Below are 20,949 nucleotides of genomic sequence, written 5' to 3'. Positions count from 1 at the left end.
AGGGAGCTGCAAAACCGTGAGTACGACTACTATCCCCATCAGCCCACCGTGCACTCACTTACTTCCCCTGCGGTCTGGTCTGCTGCAAACATACAATGCCTCAGACTCATATCCAACCAATCAAGGCCAATTCTCTGGTAAAATAACTATTGGTTGCTAGTTAGAACCTATTCCTGAATGTTATATGTAAGGACTTGTTTTATCTGCCTTAGATATCTGCTTATATTTCTTAAATCTTCATTTTCTCTTATTTTAGATGCAATTTTAGTGCTTTTGAACCAATTACTCAAGTTACAATGGTTTCAACATATAATGGTTGTCCTGGAACCAATTAATATCGTAACTTGAGGGACCACTGCAGTGTGTATTTTTTGGGTCTGGCGTAGCCACACTGTATGAATCCACAAGTCACACATCCAATACAGTTTTATATGGAACTATTATTGTTAGGCATATATTTCCCACATAATACTGTACTGCTCACAAAAGGCAGCTTTACCAATAATAGTATTCCACATAATTCCACCCTGTAAAGCATTGACCTAATTATTTTTTTTGTTTTTCTTTCTCCAGAAAGCGGTGATAACCAAACTCCTAATTTGTGTGGTTTCGCTTATTCTCTTCCTAACCATATCCAAAGCTTTTCCACTCCTACATATGTTGGAGGATAAGTTTATTGATGAATCTCCTTTGTTTTGGAAACTCATTTATCTCTATATTGCAACAATGGCGTGTAAACCTAAATATTACTTTGCTTGGACGTTGGGTAAGTTACCTATTGGATTTTCAGGGTCAATCTTACTTGTAATTTGTCAGGTCTGTTTTAGTAACTGATTGCTTTCTCTATGTAATAACAATTCTAGCAATTTTTCTGCGCGAGTGCAAAAGATTGTAATGCGTTTTGCATTCGCGTGAGAAAAATCACGCATGTTTGGTACCCAAACCCGAACTTCTTCACAGAAGTTCAGGCTTGGGATCGGGGTTGTGTAGATTGTATTATTTTCCCTTATTACATGGTTATAAGGGAAAATAATAGCATTCTGAATACAGAATGCATAGTAAATAGCACTGGAGGGGTTAAAAAAATAATAATAATAATTGAACTCACCTTAATCCACTTGCTCGCGCAGCCCGGCATCTCCTTCTGTCTCCTTTGCTGAACAGGACCTGTGGTGACGTCACTCCGGTCATCACATGATCAATCACCATGGTAAAAGATCATGTGATGGATCATGTGATGACCGGAGTGACGTCACCACAGGTCCTGTTCAGCAAAGGAGACAGAAGGAGATGCCGGCAGCACGAGCAAGTGGATTAAGGTGAGTTTAATTATTATTATTTTTTTTTTTAACCCCTCCAGTGCTATTTACTATGCATTCTGTATTCAGAATGCTATTATTTCCCCTTATAACCATGTTATAAGGGAAAATAATAATGATCGGGTCTCCATCCCGATCGTCTCCTAGCAACCGTGCGTGAAAATCGCACCGCATCCGCACTTGCTTGCGGATGCTTGCGATTTTCACGCAACCCCATTCACTTCTATGGGGCCTGCGTTGCATGAAAAACGCACAATATAGAGCTTGCTGCGATTTTCACGCAACGCACAAGTGATGCGTGAAAATCACCGCTCATGTGAACAGCCCCATAGAAATGAATGGGTCGGTATTCAGTGCGGGTGCAATGCGTTCAACTCACGCATCGCATCCGCGCGGAATACTCGCCCGTGTGAAAGGGGCCTAAATCCTAAGTCAGTAGGAGATTAAGTACAAATAGATAATGAGGCTAGAGCATTACTGTGAAATGTTTGCATCATGTATATTATACTTGATATTTAATTGTATTAAAGATAGTCCTTGAATTGTGTTTCATTTGTGTAGCTGATGCAGTAAACAATGCAGCAGGATATGGATTTAATGGAATTGATGAAAATGCTAACTATAGATGGGATCTAATTAGCAATCTTAATATATGGAATATAGAGGTGAGTTTACAGTAAAATTACTTGTTCTGAAGGTACAGCTGTAATTTACGAAACATTGATTCTTAAAAGGGGGCCTTCACGTTTGGCTCCCTAATTGTTACGAAGCTGTCTTGACAATTAGATGATCACAAACGTATGCATTTTACAGTCTGCAAATCGCTGATCTGTAAAATACGGATACAGGTTGTGTGCATTCTGCAATTTTCTAACTCCCATCTGTAAAAATGCCTATTCTTGTCCACAAACGAACATAGAAATGAATGGGTCCCTGTGTGATCCGCAAAACATGCATATTGGATGCAGACCAAAACTCCGGTTGTCTGCATAAGGCATCAGTTTCCCTGCATTGCTACAATAGGGGAGGTGAAGAATTACACAGTGCCCATTCACATTATTGGGATGTCTGTAAAGCAGGAGAGGGCAGAACCTCCAGAGCGAGAGATGCTACTTGTAATTGCAGTCCACTCAGGCCAAATATGAGAATCCCGAACAGGAGACTCCACCTCTTGTTATTTCAGAATTCCCTAAGGGTACCTACATGTAAGTGCAGATTTAAAAACTGAAAATCTGTGCAGTTTTACCTGTGGATTTCTTTGCGTTTTCCATATTTTTTTTATTGGTTTTGTATATGCATACAAAGTCAAAAGAATAAGGCATATGTCACAATTGATACAAAAAGCAATCAAACAGTCAAATTAAATTCTTTTTGTTAAAGAACATGTGTTAGGCTCCATTCTCACATCCGTGGTGTGTTGCGGATCCGCAACACACCCGCCCGGCACCCCTATAGAAATGCCTATTCTTGTCCGCAAGCTGCAGACAAGAATAGGACATGTTCTATCTTTTGCGGAGCTGCGGACCCGAAGATCGGGGTCGCGCTATGCGGATGCGGACAGCACACTGTGTGCTGTCCGCATCCATTCCGTCCCCATAGAAAATGAATGGGTCCGCACCCGTTCCGCAAAATTGCGGAACGAATGCGGACCCATTTGCGGACGTGTGAATGGAGCCTTACAGATAAACGTATTTGTCAATACAACTACCTAGATTGACTATTGTGGGGAAAACGCGTGGGTTCAAATCAAAGATATAGTATTAGGCAAAATGCCTGTGGGACTTCCAGAGAGACCAAATGGAAAGAAATGTATTCCTAGAGTGGAGTTCCCAATGTGAGATCGCCTCTAGACGGTAAAACTGGTCCACTTTATTAATTCACTGTTCAACACTGGGTGTGTCAGCAGAACGCCAAAATGTAGGTATGAGAAGACGGGCGGCTGTAATCAAGAAGGAGAAGAGGGTTCTACTATGGACGTCCCCTCCATGGATGCCAAATGACAAGACAGCTATCCCGGGAGTGCATGGGAAATTAGAGTGACAAATTGAGTTGCTCAATTGAAAGATCTTTTTCCACCAAACATTTATTAGGGGGCATTTCCACCAGATATGGATGAGTTTCCATAGTTTTAGGTGTAGATTTAATGCGCTCTTATGCAGATCCGCACCAAAAACCTTCAGATTTTAAAATTTGCATGTCAGGCAAATTTCCGCACAGAAGAAAAAGGTGAAATTAGATTTGTCTAATCTCATACACTTTGCTCGTATTCTATTACACTGCAGTTTTTCTGCATGAAAAACCTTGCATAATCCGCATTGTGTGCAGGTACCCTATTAGGGTCTGTGAAAATGCACTTGGTGATTACAAATGCACAGTATTATCTTAGTTTTAGTAAATGTGTCATGGTGTTACATAGTAATGTGAGGGCGTACAAATATTTGATCTTCATTGAAACAGTATGTCTTGAAGGTGATAAACGATCGCCAAACAGCAAGCAAGCCACTGGCAGTGTCAAATTTTTTCCTACCCCTCAAGGAGAGTTTTTCAGCTATTATATTTGAGTGCCAGCTCCAGATGTTTCATGGAAGGCCATAGCAAATATTATATTAAATGTAACACAAACAAGTGTTTTGTTTTTTCCTTTTTTTGTAGTGACCTTTTTCACCCTTAGGGCTTGTTCACACGACTGTTGCCCCTCCGTGCCCGTGTTGTGGACCGCAAATTGCAGTCCGCAATGCACGGGCACCGGCCGTGGGGCTGCCGCATGCAGATCGTGACCCCATTCACTTGAATGGGGTCCGCGATCTGTCCGTTCCTCAAAAAGATACAGCAAGTTCTATCTTTTTGCGGTGCTGGGCTCGGAACGGAACCCACGGAAGCACTCTGTAGTGCTTCCGTAGGGTTCCGTTCCATTCCGCACCGCATCTCCGGATTTGCGGACCCATTCAAGTGAATGGGTCCGCATCCGTGATGTGGAATGCACACGGCCGGTGCCCCGTGTATTGCAGACCCGCCGTATGCGGGCCGCAATATGGCAACAGAGGGGCTACAGTCCTGTGAACAAGCCCTTAAGGTGTTTTTTTTGGGGGGTGAATTGTATTTTTAACAGCGGTTTTGCATGCCTTTTTTGGCCCCTGTTTCTCCACACAGCTCTGCAGAGTAAGTGATATTACAGGGAGGTTCATATAAAATAAAGTCATACAAAAAACAGCATTAAAAATGTCAGGTGATAAAACACACTATATATAAAAATATATAAGGAAACCAGACAACCATTGGGATCTATATTAACCTACAAAAAACCTCTCTGTCTACGATTAACAGCTCAACATTCCACCTGGAGTAACATACAATGTCATAACAAAAAAGCCAGTGGAGATAATATATCCAAATTCATATTACTTTATTATAAAAAATATAGAGAGAAAGGGCAGGATGGAAAAAGTATACAGAGAAGCGCTTAGGCCGAGTTCACACGGGCCGCAATGCACGATCGCCAGCCGTAGGTCAGTCGCATCGGATCACTTTAATGGGTCTGCGATCCGCCCGTTCCACAAAAAGATAGGACATGTTCTATCTTTTTGCGGAACGGAAGTACGGGACGCAACCCTCCGTAGTGCTTCCGAGGGGTCCCATTCCGTGCGGCCATTCCGCAATTCCGGATTTGCGGACCCATTGAAGTAAATGGGTCCGCATCCGTGATGCGGAATGCACACGGAACTGTGGCCGTCTATTGCGGTCCGCAATTTGCGGGCCGCAATACGGCCTTGGATCACACACGTTCGTGTGAACTAGGCCTTAGGGCTAGGATATCCCTTAGGGCTAGGATATCCATTTGGGCTCGGTCATGTCTTCAGGTACGTCCCAGGATTAAGTGTCTATTGAGACACCACTATAGACACTACCATATACAGCTTCTATATTGGGCCTATGTTATTGATCAGGCTATTCAGACATATTATTGTGTGTTGTGTGTAGAAAAGGCTGCGGATATTTTTGGTACCAGGCACTATATATATCTATGTTGCTGATGGTTGCCATGGACGCTGGCTGCGGATCACACAAACATCTATGAATCTCTGTTGAGGTAATTGCAGTATATTGTGCAATTCTCAATTGGGGTGTGTATATGTTATATTATACACCTTTTTGGTGCACATTTGATGCTTGTGTGTCACAGCACGGACCTGGTACCCGTTAAGTGCTTATCAGCCTTGTGGGGATGCATGATAGTCCAGTGGTATATATGCCCTTTGCTTCTCTGTATACTTTTTCCATCCTGCCCTTTCTCTCTATATTTTTTATAATAAAGTAATATGAATTTGGATATATTATCTCCACTGGCTTTTTTGTTAAACCATTGGGATCTGCCTGATTTAAAGAACAAGTACTTACCTGGCGGATCCCACACAGCTGCTCCACTTCTCCCAACCAGGCTCTATATACCCGGCTGCCGCAGTGGTGTCAGGTCGACAACACGTGACTGCTGCAGCCAATCACTGGCCTTGTCAAGTGCTTTAGTAGTTCAGATGCATTGATACATAATATGTTTATTTTTTTTATTGTTTATATTTTATATATGTAAAATTGGGAAAGGAGGGTGATTTAAACTTTTAATTTTTATTTTTATTTTTATCTTTTGAATCCTTGTCCCATTCACCCTAATAGAGATATTTTACGGTTAATAGGCTTTTGACACACTCCCTGCTGAGCTCTGCCTCGTGCACAGTTTAGCAGGAAGATTACCATGGCAGGCCTGGGAACCTTCAGCAGCGCCCAGGCTGTCATGGTAATCGATTGGAGGCCCGCAACTTCACTGCGGGAGCTCTAACCTCATAGATGCTGCAGTCTCTGTTGAATGTAGCATCTGAGGGGTTAATTGACCGGTTTCGGTGTGATTGCTGTTCTCTGTCATTGTGGCCGGATGCCTGCTGTCTTATACAACCAGCACCTGCTGCGTATAGAACTGGCTCACCACAGCAGACCGCTCAATACAATTCCCTTCTCATAATGTCTTACATGTACAGCAATATGGGTTAATGGGAGGCACATGGTGTTATTAATTTTAAACCTCCATGTGCCTCATATTAATAGTGACACCATCATTAACCCTATGTTGCCCATTATATGAGGTATATGATGGGGTCACTGTTACTATTAGGCAGATGGAGGTACTAATGTAATAAGACCATGTGCCTCACATTAATACATGTACACAGCATGAGCCACATACCTATAAAGCTGCAAGAAACCTCCTGCAGCAAGATCTTCCTGGATGCTGAAAAGTTCAAGGACCTTTGATGTCATTGCCATGTAATTAGTAACAATTCATCAACGGTCCTTTAACTTCTCAGCTTCCAGCACCACGGGAACACATTGAGTTTCTCTCTCCCCTGCCCTCCTATTCTCCACCCTCCTTCTCTCCCTGACACTCCCCCATTGGGCCCTCCAGCGTTTTCATTGGTGGCAGTGGCTGGCTACATGGCAGTGAGGAGGAGGCCATGTTCTCTAATAGTGACTGATACTAGGCTGCACAATAGCGCAGTTTAGTATCGGAAAAACGCCAATCCTGGTATCATATCTAGCCAGGTATCAAAGTATCAAAAAAATATCGAGACTTTGATTCCCAGTGCAACCCTACTGTCCTCTGCACTGCTTTCCGCATGTCCATGTTCCGGTACCTGTAGGGTGTTTACATGCGCCGCAGCAAAGTCACATGCTATGGTGCAGCCAGTGACTCACCCCACGTGCTGCTTGTGTTTTTTTTTTATCACATCTCCTTTATCTTTGAATGAAAATAAAAATAAAAAATGTATCCACATATGTTAAAAACTAGAACATTTGACAAGGGCGCCCTGACTTTTAGTAGTTCAGACTGTCCTTTGTTGTATGGTATACATTAATGCAATGCTTTATTCTGATTCCAATCTTTTATTCATTTAACGTGGTAACTGGAGCGTAAAAATTTGGCTGAGTGGATGGTTTGTCATAGGTTAAGAACCAAGAATGTCCTTGCCTACTAACTCAGTCTAGAGAAGTCTGCCTTAAGGCATGGTTATGTGCCACTGAACCCCCCCATTAATACTGGCAGTAATGAATGTGTTTGTCATTTCCCATTCTTTTAGATGGCAACAAGCTTTAAAATGTATATAGACAATTGGAATATCCAGACTGCTGCTTGGTTAAAGAGGTAAATTATTAAACTTTTAATCTAGTAAAAAAAAAAAAAGTGCTAAAATATGCTGCATACTTTCTTCTATACCAATATGTTAATTACCTATTTTTATTCATAGCAATAATCTGATAACGTAAGGACATGTAAATCATTAATCTGAATGTTCTGCAGCTGTAGTAATGAAAGTCAAACACTGAATCCCTGTTTGTGATATATGTGGGCCTGCTATTGAAGCTTGATTTTGATAGCAGTTGATTCATATGAAATATTGAAGGGGAACCTTTCAGCCCCTTTCTGCATTAAGGGCCACGTAAAGTTGTCACAGACACACAGAGAAAACGTTCCTCCTATTTATTGCAGTGCAATGACAGCAGTCCAATGTATTCATGATATTTCTCCCTATGCACAGTAATAGGGAGAATGCTGACAGTCAGCAAATGGGTGGAAAAGCCTTCATATCATGATACATTAGTATTAGGCAGGTAGTTCACACATAAATGGCACACCACTGTAGTTGACGTGTCTGTTACTACTTTATGTTTAGGGAGGGCCGCTTGAAGGGGTTGACAGGTTTCTCATAACAGACATCACATACTTCTTTTTATGTTAAACTTTTTGGTTGTGCCCCTACAGGGTTTGCTATGACAGGGCGCCAAAATATCGCACAGGTTTAACATTTCTTCTGTCAGCTGTTTGGCATGGCGTTTATCCAGGATACTACTTCACATTTCTTACTGGCATTCCCGTCATGTGGGCTGCAAGAGGAGTAAGTAGTAGAGAAAAAATAAATACATATATTGCTCTGGGTGATTTAGGCCTCATTCACAGGGCCGTATGTATTTCGGGCTCTGCAAACTGTGGATCGGCAAAATACGGATACAGGCCGTGTGCATGGTGCAGCTGAAAATGCTTATTCTTGTCTGCAAAAAGAATAGGACACGTTCTATAATTTTTAGGACGGACAGATGGATGCAGACAGCACTTGGATGACGTTTGTGTGCTGTCTGCATTTCTGTTGCAACCCCGTAGAAATGAATGGGTCCAAGTGCAATCTGAAAAAAATGCAGATTGAACGCAGAAGATGAATATGGTTGTGTGAATGAGGCTTTAAACTGATCTTCAGTGCTATTGTCAGGGAGATGAATATTTAAGAGACATTGGGGGTGTCAGTGGCTAAGCACCCCACCACACGACGATTCCTCAGCCTACTTTTAACTCTGTTGTGCATTTTACACATAATCAACACAGAAGAAATATACCATCAAGGGTACTCCACACAGTCACCATGTGAATCACGCCATTTCTGCAGTGATTTGCATGCAAAAGTTGCATCATCCGCTAAGCGATAACAACAGCAGGAAGTGCAGCCATGTTGGTTATTGCTCTTGAGTTAGCTGATCAGAAACTGACAGCCAGCTTTCTTTCTGTCAGCATGGCCGCACTCAAAGTGACTGTTTTACCATCTGTTTCTGAAAGGTCAATTCAAAATTTACAACCAATATGAATGCACCGCACGTCTACAGTTGCAAGAAAAAGTATGTGAACCCTTTGGAATGATATGGATTTCTGCACAAATTGGTCATAAAATGTGATCTGATCTTCATCTAAGTCACAACAATAGACAATCACAGTCTGCTTAAACTAATAACGCACAAAGAATTAAATGTTACCATGTTTTTATTGAACACACCATGTAAACATTCACAGTGCAGGTGGAAAAAGTATGTGAACCCCTAGACTAATGACATCTCCAATATCTAATTGGAGTGAGGTGTCAGCCAACTGCAGTCCAATCAATGAGATGAGATTGGGGGTGTTGGTTACAGCTGCCCTGCCCTATAAAAAACACACACCAGTTCTGGGTTTGCTTTTCACAAGAAGCAATGCCTGATGTGAATGATGCCTCGCACAAAAGAGCTCTCAGAAGACCTACGATTAAGAATTGTTGACTTGCATAAAGCTGGAAAGGGTTATAAAAAGTATCTCCAAAAGCCTTGCTGTTCATCAGTCCAAGGTAAGACAAATTGTCTATAAATGGAGAAAGTTCAGCACTGCTGCTACTCTCCCTAGGAGTGGCCGTCCTGTAAAGATGACTGCAAGAGCACAGTGCAGACTGCTCAATGAGGTGAAGAAGAATCCTAGAGTGTCAGCTAAAGACTTACAAAAGTCTCTGGCATATGCCAACATCCCTGTTAGCGAATCTACGATACGTAAAACACTAAACAAGAATGGATTTCATGGGAGGATACCACAGAGGAAACCACTGCTGTCCAAAAAAAATTGCTGCACGTTTACAGTTTGCACAAGAGCACCTGGATGTTCCACAGCAGTACTGGAAAAATATTCTGTGGACAGATGAAACCAAAGTTGAGTTGTTTGGAAGAAACACACAACACTATGTGTGGAGAAAAAGAGGCACAGTACACCAACATTAAAACCTCATCCCAACTGTGAAGTATGGTGGTGGAGGCATCATGGTTTGGGGCTGCTTTGCTGCGTCAGGGCCTTGATGGATTGCTATCATCGAAGGAAAAATTAATTCCCAAGTTTATCAAGACATTTTGCAGGAGAACTTAAGGCCATCTGTCCACCAGCTGAAGCTCAACAGAAGATGGGTGTTGCAACAAGACAACGACCCAAAGCATAGAAGTAAATCAATAACAGAATGGCTTAAACAGAAGAAAATACGCCTTCTAGAGTGGCCCAGGCAGAGTCCTGACCTCAACCCGATTGAGATGCTGTGGCATGACCTCAAGAAAGTGATTCACACCAGACAGCCCAAGAATATTGCTGAACTGAAAGAGTTCTGTAAAGAGGAATGGTCAAGAATTACTCCTGACCGTTGTGCACGTCTGATCTGCAACTACAGGAAACGTTTGGTTGAAGTTATTGCTGCCAAAGGAGGTTCAACCAGTTATTAAATCCAAGGATTCACATACTTTTTCCACCTGCACTGTGAATGTTTACATGGTGTGTTCAATAAAACATGGTAACATTTAATTCTTTGTGTGTTAATAGTTTAAGCAGACTGTGATTGTCTAATGTTGTGACTAAGGCTTGTTTCACACTAGCGTTGTTTTAATCCGGCATTCAATTCCGACACCGGAACTGCCCTCCGGATCCGGAAAAACGTGTGAAAACAGATTACATTTGAATCCTGATCAGGATTTTGATCACAATGAAAAAATGCATTGGGAAAAACGGATCCGCCATTTATGGACTTTAACTTTTTTTTCACATTTTTCGGGTTTAACATGCAAAAGCCGGATCCGGTTTGACTGAACACACAGCGCCAGATCCAGCGTTAATGCAAGTCAATGGGAAAAAGACCGGATCCGGCGTTCAGCGAAAGTGTTCAGGATTTTTGGCCGGAGGTAAAAATACAGCATGCTACGGTTTTCTGAAAAGCCTGATCAGTCAAAAAGACTGAACTGAAGACATCCTGATGCATCCTGAAGGACGGACTCTCCATTCAGAATGCATGGGGATAAAACTGATCAGTTCTTTTCCGGATTTGAGCCCCTAGGACGGAACTCAGCGCCGAAAAAGAAAAACGCTAGTGTGAAAGTACCCTTAGATGAGGATCAGATCACATTTTATGACCAATTTGTGCAGAAATCCATATCATTCCAAAGGGTTCACACACTTTTTCTTGCAACTGTATGTTTCACTGTTGACAGTTTTTCAAAAATAACTACCATAACTGAAAGGGTCACTGAGTTTTTAGAAAATGTTTCATATGCCATAGAGACGAATCAAACGTTTTGATTGGTGGGGTCTGAGTGCTGACCCCCACTGATCATTAGAATGAGGACAGAGAGAAGCACTCAAGCATTGCACTCTCTCTCCTTGTGCCAAGAGAGGAAGAGAGACACAGTCAATAGAAAGTCTAATGGACTGTCTCCTGCAGCAAGGAGAGTGCTTCTCTCTCCTTGTTCTAGCAATTGGTGGGGGTCTCAAAACCTTTGATATGTCTCTATGACATATCAAACTCAGTAACCCTTGAATGCAAGTATCAATCTTTGGCAATAGTCAATTTTTACTAATATATGGGTATTTTTATATTGTTTTGTTAGTAGCTTTAAAGGAGCTGTCTGGGCTACAGATGTTGTTGACCTTTCTCAGGATCAGTCATCAATATCAGGTCCATGGGGTACTGTAAAAAACCCGCCCCCCCCCACTGATCAGCTGTTTCAGGCAGCTGTGGTGCTGGAAAGTATACAATGTACAGAATGGAAGCAGAAGGCTCCGAACACTGTGTAGTCTCCAGCAATGGCATACTGCAGAGCAGCTCCCCTTTACTTGAATAGCAATTGAGCTGCAGTACCTTGGCATGACCACTACACTGTGTAAGGAGCTGTGCTCTATAGTTTTTAGCGAAATAGCTGCCCGAAACAGCTGATCGGTGGTGATGCTCTACCTTCACTGATCTGATATTGATGACCTATCCGGAGGAAAGGTCCTCAATATCTGTACCCCAGACAACCCCTTTAACTTATGCAACATTTGTGGACTCAGACCACATCTTCACTCCCTCCCTAAACTCTAAAATTTTATCAAAGGAAATTGAAAATAATGCACACTTACTTTCTGTGTTACAGATGAGACATGTTTTTCGCCATTACTTTATTTCCTCAAAAATCAGAAAATTTGTGTATGACATCATCACGTGGATTGTTACTCAACTGGCTATTTCCTACACTGTTGCACCCTTTTTCCTGTTGGCGACTGAACCAACCATTAAGCTCTACAAGTATGTATGCCCCTTTGTGCGTTGCTGTCTGAAAAATAATTTTATTATAATACATTCTCTGTAACTGAATTAGAGACACTTAATGGTTTACCATCATTTATTGTTGGGCAGCAGAGCTAACCAGCTGATGTTGTAATAAGCATTTACCCTGTCACGGTGCGGTTAGCTGTAACAGTTGTTGCTGTGTAGGCTGGCTGCAGGCTCTCTCACGTACTGACTGCAGGCTGACACCTGTCTATGCTGGTTGCTTGGGGCTGCTTGCTGGATGCGGTGGTGTGTGTGAACTGTGGCCTGTGTTTGTGGCTTCTGTGTCTGGATCTCTGTGGCTCCTGTCTCTGATGCCTTGCAGGCTGGCTGCATGCACTGTGTGGACTAGCTGTGGATGTTCCTATGTATACCCTTGTGTATGAACAGGGTCTGAATATGAATGCTTTTCTGTTTGTCACTGTGACACGGGTTGTTTGTGCACTGGCGTACTGGCTGCGGTGGACTCAATGTATGTACTGTACTGCAGCCCGTGTGTTCTGTGGTTCTGGTACTCCGGTTATGATGGGGTTATCGTCCCCTGATCTGTTTCTGGGTGTGGTGCCCTCGTTAGGTGCCCTCGTTAGGCAGATATATCTATCTGTGAGCTGTGGAGCTTGTGGCCAGTCTATCGTCTCCCTTGCTGGGTGTTGCACCTTGCTGCTCACTCAGGGGGTTTTGCCATCTGCCCTTGTTTGTTGTGTCGCCTGCTAAGGCATTGTTGATGTCATTCCCTGATCTGATCTTCTGTACCTGTCCTGTGATGATGTTGATGTTGTTATCCTTGTCCATGCCTTGCCTGTTCTTCTGTACCTGTTCTCTGTCTGGATCCACTCTGTTCCATGTCTAGCCTGGCAGTGCTCTAACTGCGTCTGATAGCCTGGCAGTGCTAAACTGCTGCTGATCCTGTCCTTTGTCTAGCTTTGCAGTGCTAAACTGCTTCTGATCCTGTCCTTTGTCCAGCCTGGCAGTGCCTACTGCTTCCGATCCTGCCTGTTCTATGTCTGTCCTGCAGTGCCTTACTGCTTCTGTTCCGGTCCAGTGCCTTCGTGAGAGGGCCCCCGGGTTCTCCGGTGGGAGGATTTCTAGTCTGTGTGCAGCTCTGCCTGAGACCACCATGCTTCCATTCCGCTTGGGGTCCAGGTATCTGTTTCTGTACTGGTTCTCGTTCGTCTTGTCCTGTGTTTGCTTGGGTTCCAGTTCTGTTGTCTGTTCCGCTGGTGCTTGCAGGTAGGTGAGCCCTTGGCCCAGTTCATCCCCACCACCAGGGGCTCTGTGAAGAACTGGGCTCACTGGCTCTCCGCTCACTGGCTTTTGCCTTTGATCTGCCGGTGCACTTGGTTCTGTGGTAGTCATACCACTGGTGCTTAACCTGCATATATTACTGTCATGTTCTTTTATTACATTTGCAAGAAAGTATTCTGTTGGTCCCTGGTATGAATCTTGCCTGTGTCCTGTTTGCAAGATTTCCCGGAGGTCTGCCTGGTCCTCCAGCACTTGACATCCCCCATGTGTGGTTACATAGTTGAAGAAAGACATATGTTCACCATGTTTAACTAATAGATGGAAGAAGATAGGGATGAAGAGAAGGGGAGTGGGAAACCAGCATTCTCTAAGCATTTGTTCTGACGTAGACCATTCTACGTTTTCTCAGGAGAGAACCACCAAAACTACTTCCCATAGAAATGTACCGACCCAATATATGGTCAAATTACATTTCCAACAAGAATATATGGATACTCACTAGATCACCTAGAATAATGTACCAAAGCAGAATATAATAAAAAATGTTATTATAATCACTAAAGAGCACATGATTGACAAAACACACGATTAAAACAATATTAAAAACACTGGAGCTGGTGGTGCATGATTAGTGGACTACAAAAATATATAATAGGGTAATAAAGTGCAAATGTGCGGTCAGCAGCAAAAGTTAAAGAGGTAGATGGATAAATGCTGGCATCCAATAGTAACCGACTACAATATGAATAAACCAAGATGAATCATACAAAAAACAAAACATCGATGGCGTCACTGTTGTGACACACACAAGGCACAGAGGAGCTCGGCATTAAATGAATACAAAACCGGTACAACTTAATAGTGGTCACCCTAGTTTGATAACATCCACCAAAATATACAAGGGAAATACCATTGCAGACAAACTGACCGCCAAATAATCCACAACCAAGTGCACGCACCACCAGTCCACTCCCCAACGCTGCTTTCTCTCTCAGGAGAGAACCTTTTTTTCTCTAAATGAAAGGAGTGACTCCTTTTTTGTGCGGATTTTACACGGAACAGCTTTTCACAATGAGCCATTTGTATATTATATAGGTTAACCTACAACTGAACTACTTCTAGATAAGGATGTATTGAAGGGATTTCCAGTTCTTATTGATGAACTATCCCTTAGGATCGGTCATCAGTATCAGATTGTTTTGGTTCTGACTCCCTGCACCCATGCTGTATTGATGTTTTTACAATTTCTGGTGCTGTAGAGGGGGTGCAGAGAGTCAGACCACCACCTATCTAATTAAAAAATAATGAGGAGGGAAAAAATGGAACTGAAAACAGCATCTCTGTCACTACTTTATGCTGCCTTGAGATTTTCATTTTTGAGATAAATATTCATGGAACAAGTCTCCAATATCAGATTGGTGGTGTTTCGATTCCTGGCACCCTCACCTATCTGCTGTCTGAACGGGCTGTAGATCCTGAGGAAAGATTATAAATATTTAACTTCCGAAAAACCCCTTTAAAAAGAACATGAAAAAAATAACTTTTTTTTTCCTGTTTTCAACTACAATTCCTTAAATAAGACTTACAAAATCATTTCATATCTGCAGTAATTCTAAATAATAAGGAAGCCTTGCAAAATAAGAGCCTATGCCCTGCAAAAACATTTTGGGTAGACTATATACTAAGAAATAAAACAAATTTTCACATTTACAATGCAGAATTCCAAAAAATAAAATTTTACTCTGGGCACCCAGCCCTAAAACATAAATATGTTAATTACAAGGAGATGCTGAGAGGATGCTTGCAAAGTCAAAGTTTTAATAATGTTACATTAGTTTAAATATATGTAATATCTCAGCAAAGATTGGCATCCAATCACTGTGGTAAGATTTTAACAGTTTCAGACTTTTTTCATGTGGGTCTGTACCTTCCAGTAATACATAATGGATTTGTGTGTGCAGGCTGCTGTCAACAGCCTTGTGTGTAGTTTCCTTCCTATCTACAGCCTGTGTGAGCTGCCCTCCTTTTTTCTTCCCTTTTATGCACTCTTATTTGCTGTGTTAACATCTTCCCCTTCCCTGCTGCTATCTCTATAAGGCTACATTCACACGTCCGTGGTGTGTTGCGGACCCGCAAATTGCGGGTCCGCAACACACCAGCCCGTCACCCCCATAGAAATGCCTATTCTTGTCCGCAAGCTGCGGACAAGAATAGGACATGCTCTATCTTTTTGCGGCGCTGCGGACCCAAAATCAGGGCCGCGCTCCGCAATTTTGCGCTGCAGACAGCACACTGTGTGCTGTCCGCATCCATTCCGTCCCCATAGAGAATGAATGGGTCCGCACCCATTCCGCAAAATTGCGGAAAGGATGCGGACCCATTTTGCGGACGTGTGAATGGAGCCTTACTGACAGAGAAATAGGCGGGGCAGAAATAGGAGCACTGCTCTGATGAATTTTAACAGATTTAGAAGGTGCAGCAGCTAGATGAAGGACTTAAACACTTAGCAGAAGAAAACTGGTAGGACATTTTTGTTAATGAAGGCGGTTTAAAAAGTTGCAAATGATCAATCAAAAAAAATAGCCTTTAAGTTGTCGGTTTTTTATAAGATCTCGCTATGTAGTAAATTTGTGATTCTGTTTTTCAGGTCTATTTATTTCTACTTCCATATTGTTGTGTTTGTTGCACTTATTCTTCTGTCAATAAAGTCATCTAATGACCGTCAAGGAACATTCTCCAAGAGGACTGCTTCCTCTACCACAAACCATGTTCTAAAGAAACAAGTAGACTCTGTGAAGTTTCATTCCAGATGACATTGAACAATGTGCAGTGGCTACTATCTACCAAAGAGACTGCATTGGACAATATGAATCAAGCAATTTCTTATGGAGTTTTATTGTATTTAAAAGACTATGTAATATATTGTAAAGTTTTAATACTTGACTTGTATAAGTTGTTTTCTCATTGAATGATATTTTTGAGTATACCTGTTTGTGTGGTTTCCTAAAGTCCTGCAGCAAAAGTTCCAGAGCTCTTTTCAAAATTGTCTCTATCCTCAACAATGGTATATCTCCAGTGGAAGCAGACCATGCCCTGGTATAGGGCCCTAGGGCTAGGATGGTTCACTGCTCTGCCTTCAGAGTATTATCTTTTCTCTGTATTACCAATCAGTACTTTCCTGCTTCTGAATTAAGTGTTGATTGGTGGAGAAAACTGTCACTAATTTGCTCTAGTGGCTGAAAACTGCACTGCCCGTAAGCACATTCCTAAAAAATAAAGTGGTGATTGATCCATAGTTGCACAGTTCACTGAACTGGAGATCCAGCCTGTGTAGATGGAAGGGAGAAGCACTGATTGAAGCTATGTGGGTCGTGAGCTGCAGCCTCATCTAACAGTGAGTGACATGGATTATATACAACAATATTAAAAACTGACAGATTTGTGATGTTTTATGTAGCTGACACTGGATAGTGAGATGTAATGATACATAATACAGTGGGACAGAGTATGAACTGGTATTATCAACCTGCCTTTAGGGGTGAAGGTAATTAGATGCCACCCTAATGGTATTGCATGATTGATAAGTATCCATCGGTCTTTGTCAGCATTGAGGTCACCATTAGTCCTGACCAAATCCCCAACTTCATTTGCTGAAATGCAGCCCCAAACTTGCAAGGAACATCCACCATGCTTCACTGTTGACTGTAGACTCTCGTTATTTTACTGCTCTCTAGTCCTTCCACGTACAAATTGCCTCCTGTCAAAGCCAGATATTTAACGTTTTTGCCACATCAGTCCGGAGCACCTGCTGTCATCTTTCTGCACTCCAGTTCTGCACTCCATCTGGGCAGGCTTCTCGAAACAGTAAATGGGTGTATCTGGGTCCTATTGGTTTCTGTCAGTTCTGAGCTTATGGTACTGTTGGAAGTATTCTGATTTCGAAGGGAAGTATGTATGATGTGTCTTTCATCTGTTACACTAAGTATTCAGCAAATGGAGTTGGGGATTAATGGTGTCCCCAATGCTGAGAAATACAGGAAGAAACTTATTGTCACAGGCAGTGGATGTGAAACCACGGTGTCAATCTACAGGTATAATTTAGGGCTAATCCTAAAGGTGTTATCCTGACAGTCCTCTGGTTTTCTCCTTTTAACCCTTATACAGGGATCTGTACTTTGCTGCAAGGGAGCCACCAGACTGCTACCTCTTGGAGTAGTCCCAGTGTGGTTGACAGCTGACCCATTGGGATCAGAAACGCTGGAGCGAGGCACCAAGGGTTCAGGCAATACTCAGTGACAGGCCACGGCAGGCACAGTTTGATCAAGGTCAGGGCAGGCACCAAAGGGTTAATACAGTAAACAAGCATGGGTCAGACAGCAGAGGGTCAGAGTCTGTAAACTAGCAGAGGTTGGTATATGGGTAACAGCACACCTTACGCAGGGACTAGTAAGCTTACTATATCTATTGCTCAGGCACGCTCCCACAGGGAAAGTTTCCTTAAGTACCCACAAGTGGCCAGTCATAGGCTGGAACAGATCAGGGTGCACATGTGCTGGCTCTTTAAGAGTCAGCCGTGGCCTGCAGGAAAGAAAAAGCTACAGATGCCTAGCAGTACAGTGTTCATTTTAGGACATCATCAGGTGTCATAGTCAAATATCTGAATAATGTCTGCTACAGACAAAATACTCTCTCTGACCCCTGTCTCTGATAACTGACTTTGTCACAGATACTGTAAAAACTAAAAATCACTCTGACTAGTGAAGAAAGTCAAATATAAATGTCAAACATTTGAATTTGTGATCTAGCAATTGTATCTAAAGAAATGTATTCCTCTTTTTTCCAAATTGCTGCCAGGTCTTGAACCCAAAACCTGCTGCATGTAACACCAAAGACTTAGTAATTAAGCCCAAGGCTTAACTGTTATCAATAGGAAGATTTTCTGTTACTATGTTATCTAGCTAGCAAATACAGTGCATGTAAAAATCACTCTGACAAGTGAAGAATGTCAGATAGCAAAGTCAAGGTATAGAGTAATCCGCGGCACTCCTGGAATAACTTTTCAATGCTTATTTATTCATTAAATCTTAGAAAAGGATCAAGTATCATATCATATCATCTGAAATAAATAAATATATATATATATATATATATATACAGTACAGACCAAAAGTTTGGACACACCTCATTCAAAGAGTTTTCTTTATTTTCATGACTATGAAAATTGTAGATTCACACTGAAGGCATCAAAACTATGAATTAACACATGTGGAATTATATACATAACAAACAAGTGTGAAACAACTGAAAATGTGTCATATTCTAGGTTCTTCAAAGTAGCCACCTTTTGCTTTGATTACTGCTTTGCACACTCTTGGCATTCTCTTGATGAGCTTCAAGAGGTAGTCCCCTGAAATGGTTTTCACTTCACAGGTGTGCCCTGTCAGGTTTAATAAGTGGGATTTCTTGCCTTATAAATGGGGTTGGGACCATCAGTGGCGTTGAGGAGAAGTCAGGTGGATACACAGCTGATAGTCCTACTGAATAGACTGTTAGAATTTGTATTATGGCAACAAAAAAGCAGCTAAGTAAAGAAAAACGAGTGGCCATCATTACTTTAAGAAATGAAGGTCAGTCAGTCAGCCGAAAAAGTGGGAAAACTTTGAAAGTAAGGGCTATTTGACCATGAAGGAGAGTGATGGGGTGCTGCGCCAGATGACCTGGCCTCCACAGTCACCGGACCTGAACCCAATCGAGATGGTTGGGGGTGAGCTGGACCGCAGAGTGAAGGCAAAAGGGCCAACAAGTGCTAAGCATCTCTGGGAACTCCTTCAAGACTGTTGGAAGACCATTTCAGGGGACTACCTCTTGAAGCTCATCAAGAGAATGCCAAGAGTGTGCAAAGCAGTAATCAAAGCAAAAGGTGGCTACTTTGAAGAACCTAGAATATGACATATTTTCAGTTGTTTCACACTTGTTTGTTATGTATATAATTCCACATGTGTTAATTCATAGTTTTGATGCCTTCATAGTCATAAAAATAAAGAAAACTCTTTGAATGAGAAGGTGTGTCCAAACCTTTGGTCTGTACTGTATATAGTAAGTAAGGAGGAGATGAACTGTATGGGTAAGTATATAATGGGGGGTAAGGAAGGTTATACAAGGTGTCCAAATAGGAAAATATAGAGGTCAAGGCTTTGTTATCTCTATACATAAAGTATTCGTTATAAATTATGGTGTCATAGTTGTGACCATATTCAGTTATTCAATTATAGTACATAATGAAGCCAAGGTAAAGGTATACGCTTGTGAAGTATAATTATTGTAGAGTAGATAGTTTCAGCGAAGAAGGAAAAATGAGATCCTGAGTGAACCTATAGTCTATGTCTGGGCCGCATCAGAGGCATGTACCATAGAGTAATGAGCATAGAATATATTGCATTTTAAATGAGCAGAGTCAAAGAAAGTCAAAACTGAGATTAAAGTGACAAGCAGGCATAGTTACATGTGGGAGATGCCTGTGGTCATCGATATGCTTGTTCCGTCTGGATAATTGTTTGAGTGCGCCATGTCTGGCTTCCTTACCCCCCATTATATACTTACCCATACAGTTCATGTCCTTCTTAAGCCTCATTCACACGTCCGTGTCCGTGCTCAAATCTGTGAGCAAGTGGTCAGTGATGCATTTGTGAAGCTGTCTGTGAAAGTTTCGAGTGTCAGTTTTTTGTCCGTGTTGCATCCATGTTTCACTGACACTGAACAGCTGAAAAATAATTTTCAAAGCATCTCTTCTTAATGATCCGTGGATGCCATCCATGTTGCATCCGTGGTTTTCACGGACCCATAGACTATAATAGAAGTGATGGATCTGTAAACACAGACAAAATAGAGTATGCATCCATGCTAAAAACACTGACCCACGGACTGTGCTAAAACACTGATGTCTGATTACACACATTAAAATGAATGGGCACGTGTGCTGTCCGTGGAGAACACGTACAGCACATGTCCGTGAAACACTGATGTGTGAATGAGGCTTTACTTACTATAAAGATATATGTTAGCTGACTAATTCAACAGGGAGGAAAAAAGAAAGCATGACACTTTGCCATGGGCCACAAAGGCCTAGAGAATAAGGCACCTATTCCAGAGAGCAATTTCCTAGCACTTATCAAATAGAGAGTCAAGAAAAAGGGGAGGAAGGTAGGGGGATCTCAAGGTTCAAAGGGTTCGGACGAGATATAGAGAATGTGAAGAAAACAATTTAATAATCGTGGGGAAAAAGAACATTACCAACCGTGAATTTACCGTGACCCACAGTGACCTCCACAGGGGCCCGCCCCCTTAACAGTGACCTCTACAGCACCCACCCCTTAACACTGACCATAGGTTACAAGCCCCTTAACTGTGACCTCCACCATTCCCAGCCCCCTTAA

The 20,949-nt window shown here is 42.1% G+C and overlaps 1 protein-coding gene across 1 annotated transcript in view; it reads left to right on the top strand.

Moving 5' to 3' along the window:
• Positions 1–16,489, top strand: part of MBOAT1 (membrane bound O-acyltransferase domain containing 1) — an 84,944-nt gene extending 68,455 nt beyond the window's left edge. The window contains exons 8-13 of the mRNA XM_040432798.1: positions 574–766; positions 1,881–1,984; positions 7,445–7,509; positions 8,128–8,260; positions 12,096–12,247; positions 16,164–16,489. Of these exons, the coding sequence (XP_040288732.1) occupies positions 574–766; positions 1,881–1,984; positions 7,445–7,509; positions 8,128–8,260; positions 12,096–12,247; positions 16,164–16,329 (813 nt within the window). The 3' untranslated portion in view covers positions 16,330–16,489. The remainder of the gene's footprint in view (positions 1–573; positions 767–1,880; positions 1,985–7,444; positions 7,510–8,127; positions 8,261–12,095; positions 12,248–16,163) is intronic.
• Positions 16,490–20,949: the final 4,460 nt, after the last annotated feature.

Source organism: Bufo bufo, chromosome 5 (genome assembly GCF_905171765.1).
Source record: "Bufo bufo chromosome 5, aBufBuf1.1, whole genome shotgun sequence".
Classification (NCBI taxonomy): domain Eukaryota; kingdom Metazoa; phylum Chordata; class Amphibia; order Anura; family Bufonidae; genus Bufo; species Bufo bufo.
Note: the sequence above shows the minus strand (reverse complement) of the source record. Positions and strands in the feature narration are given on the sequence as shown.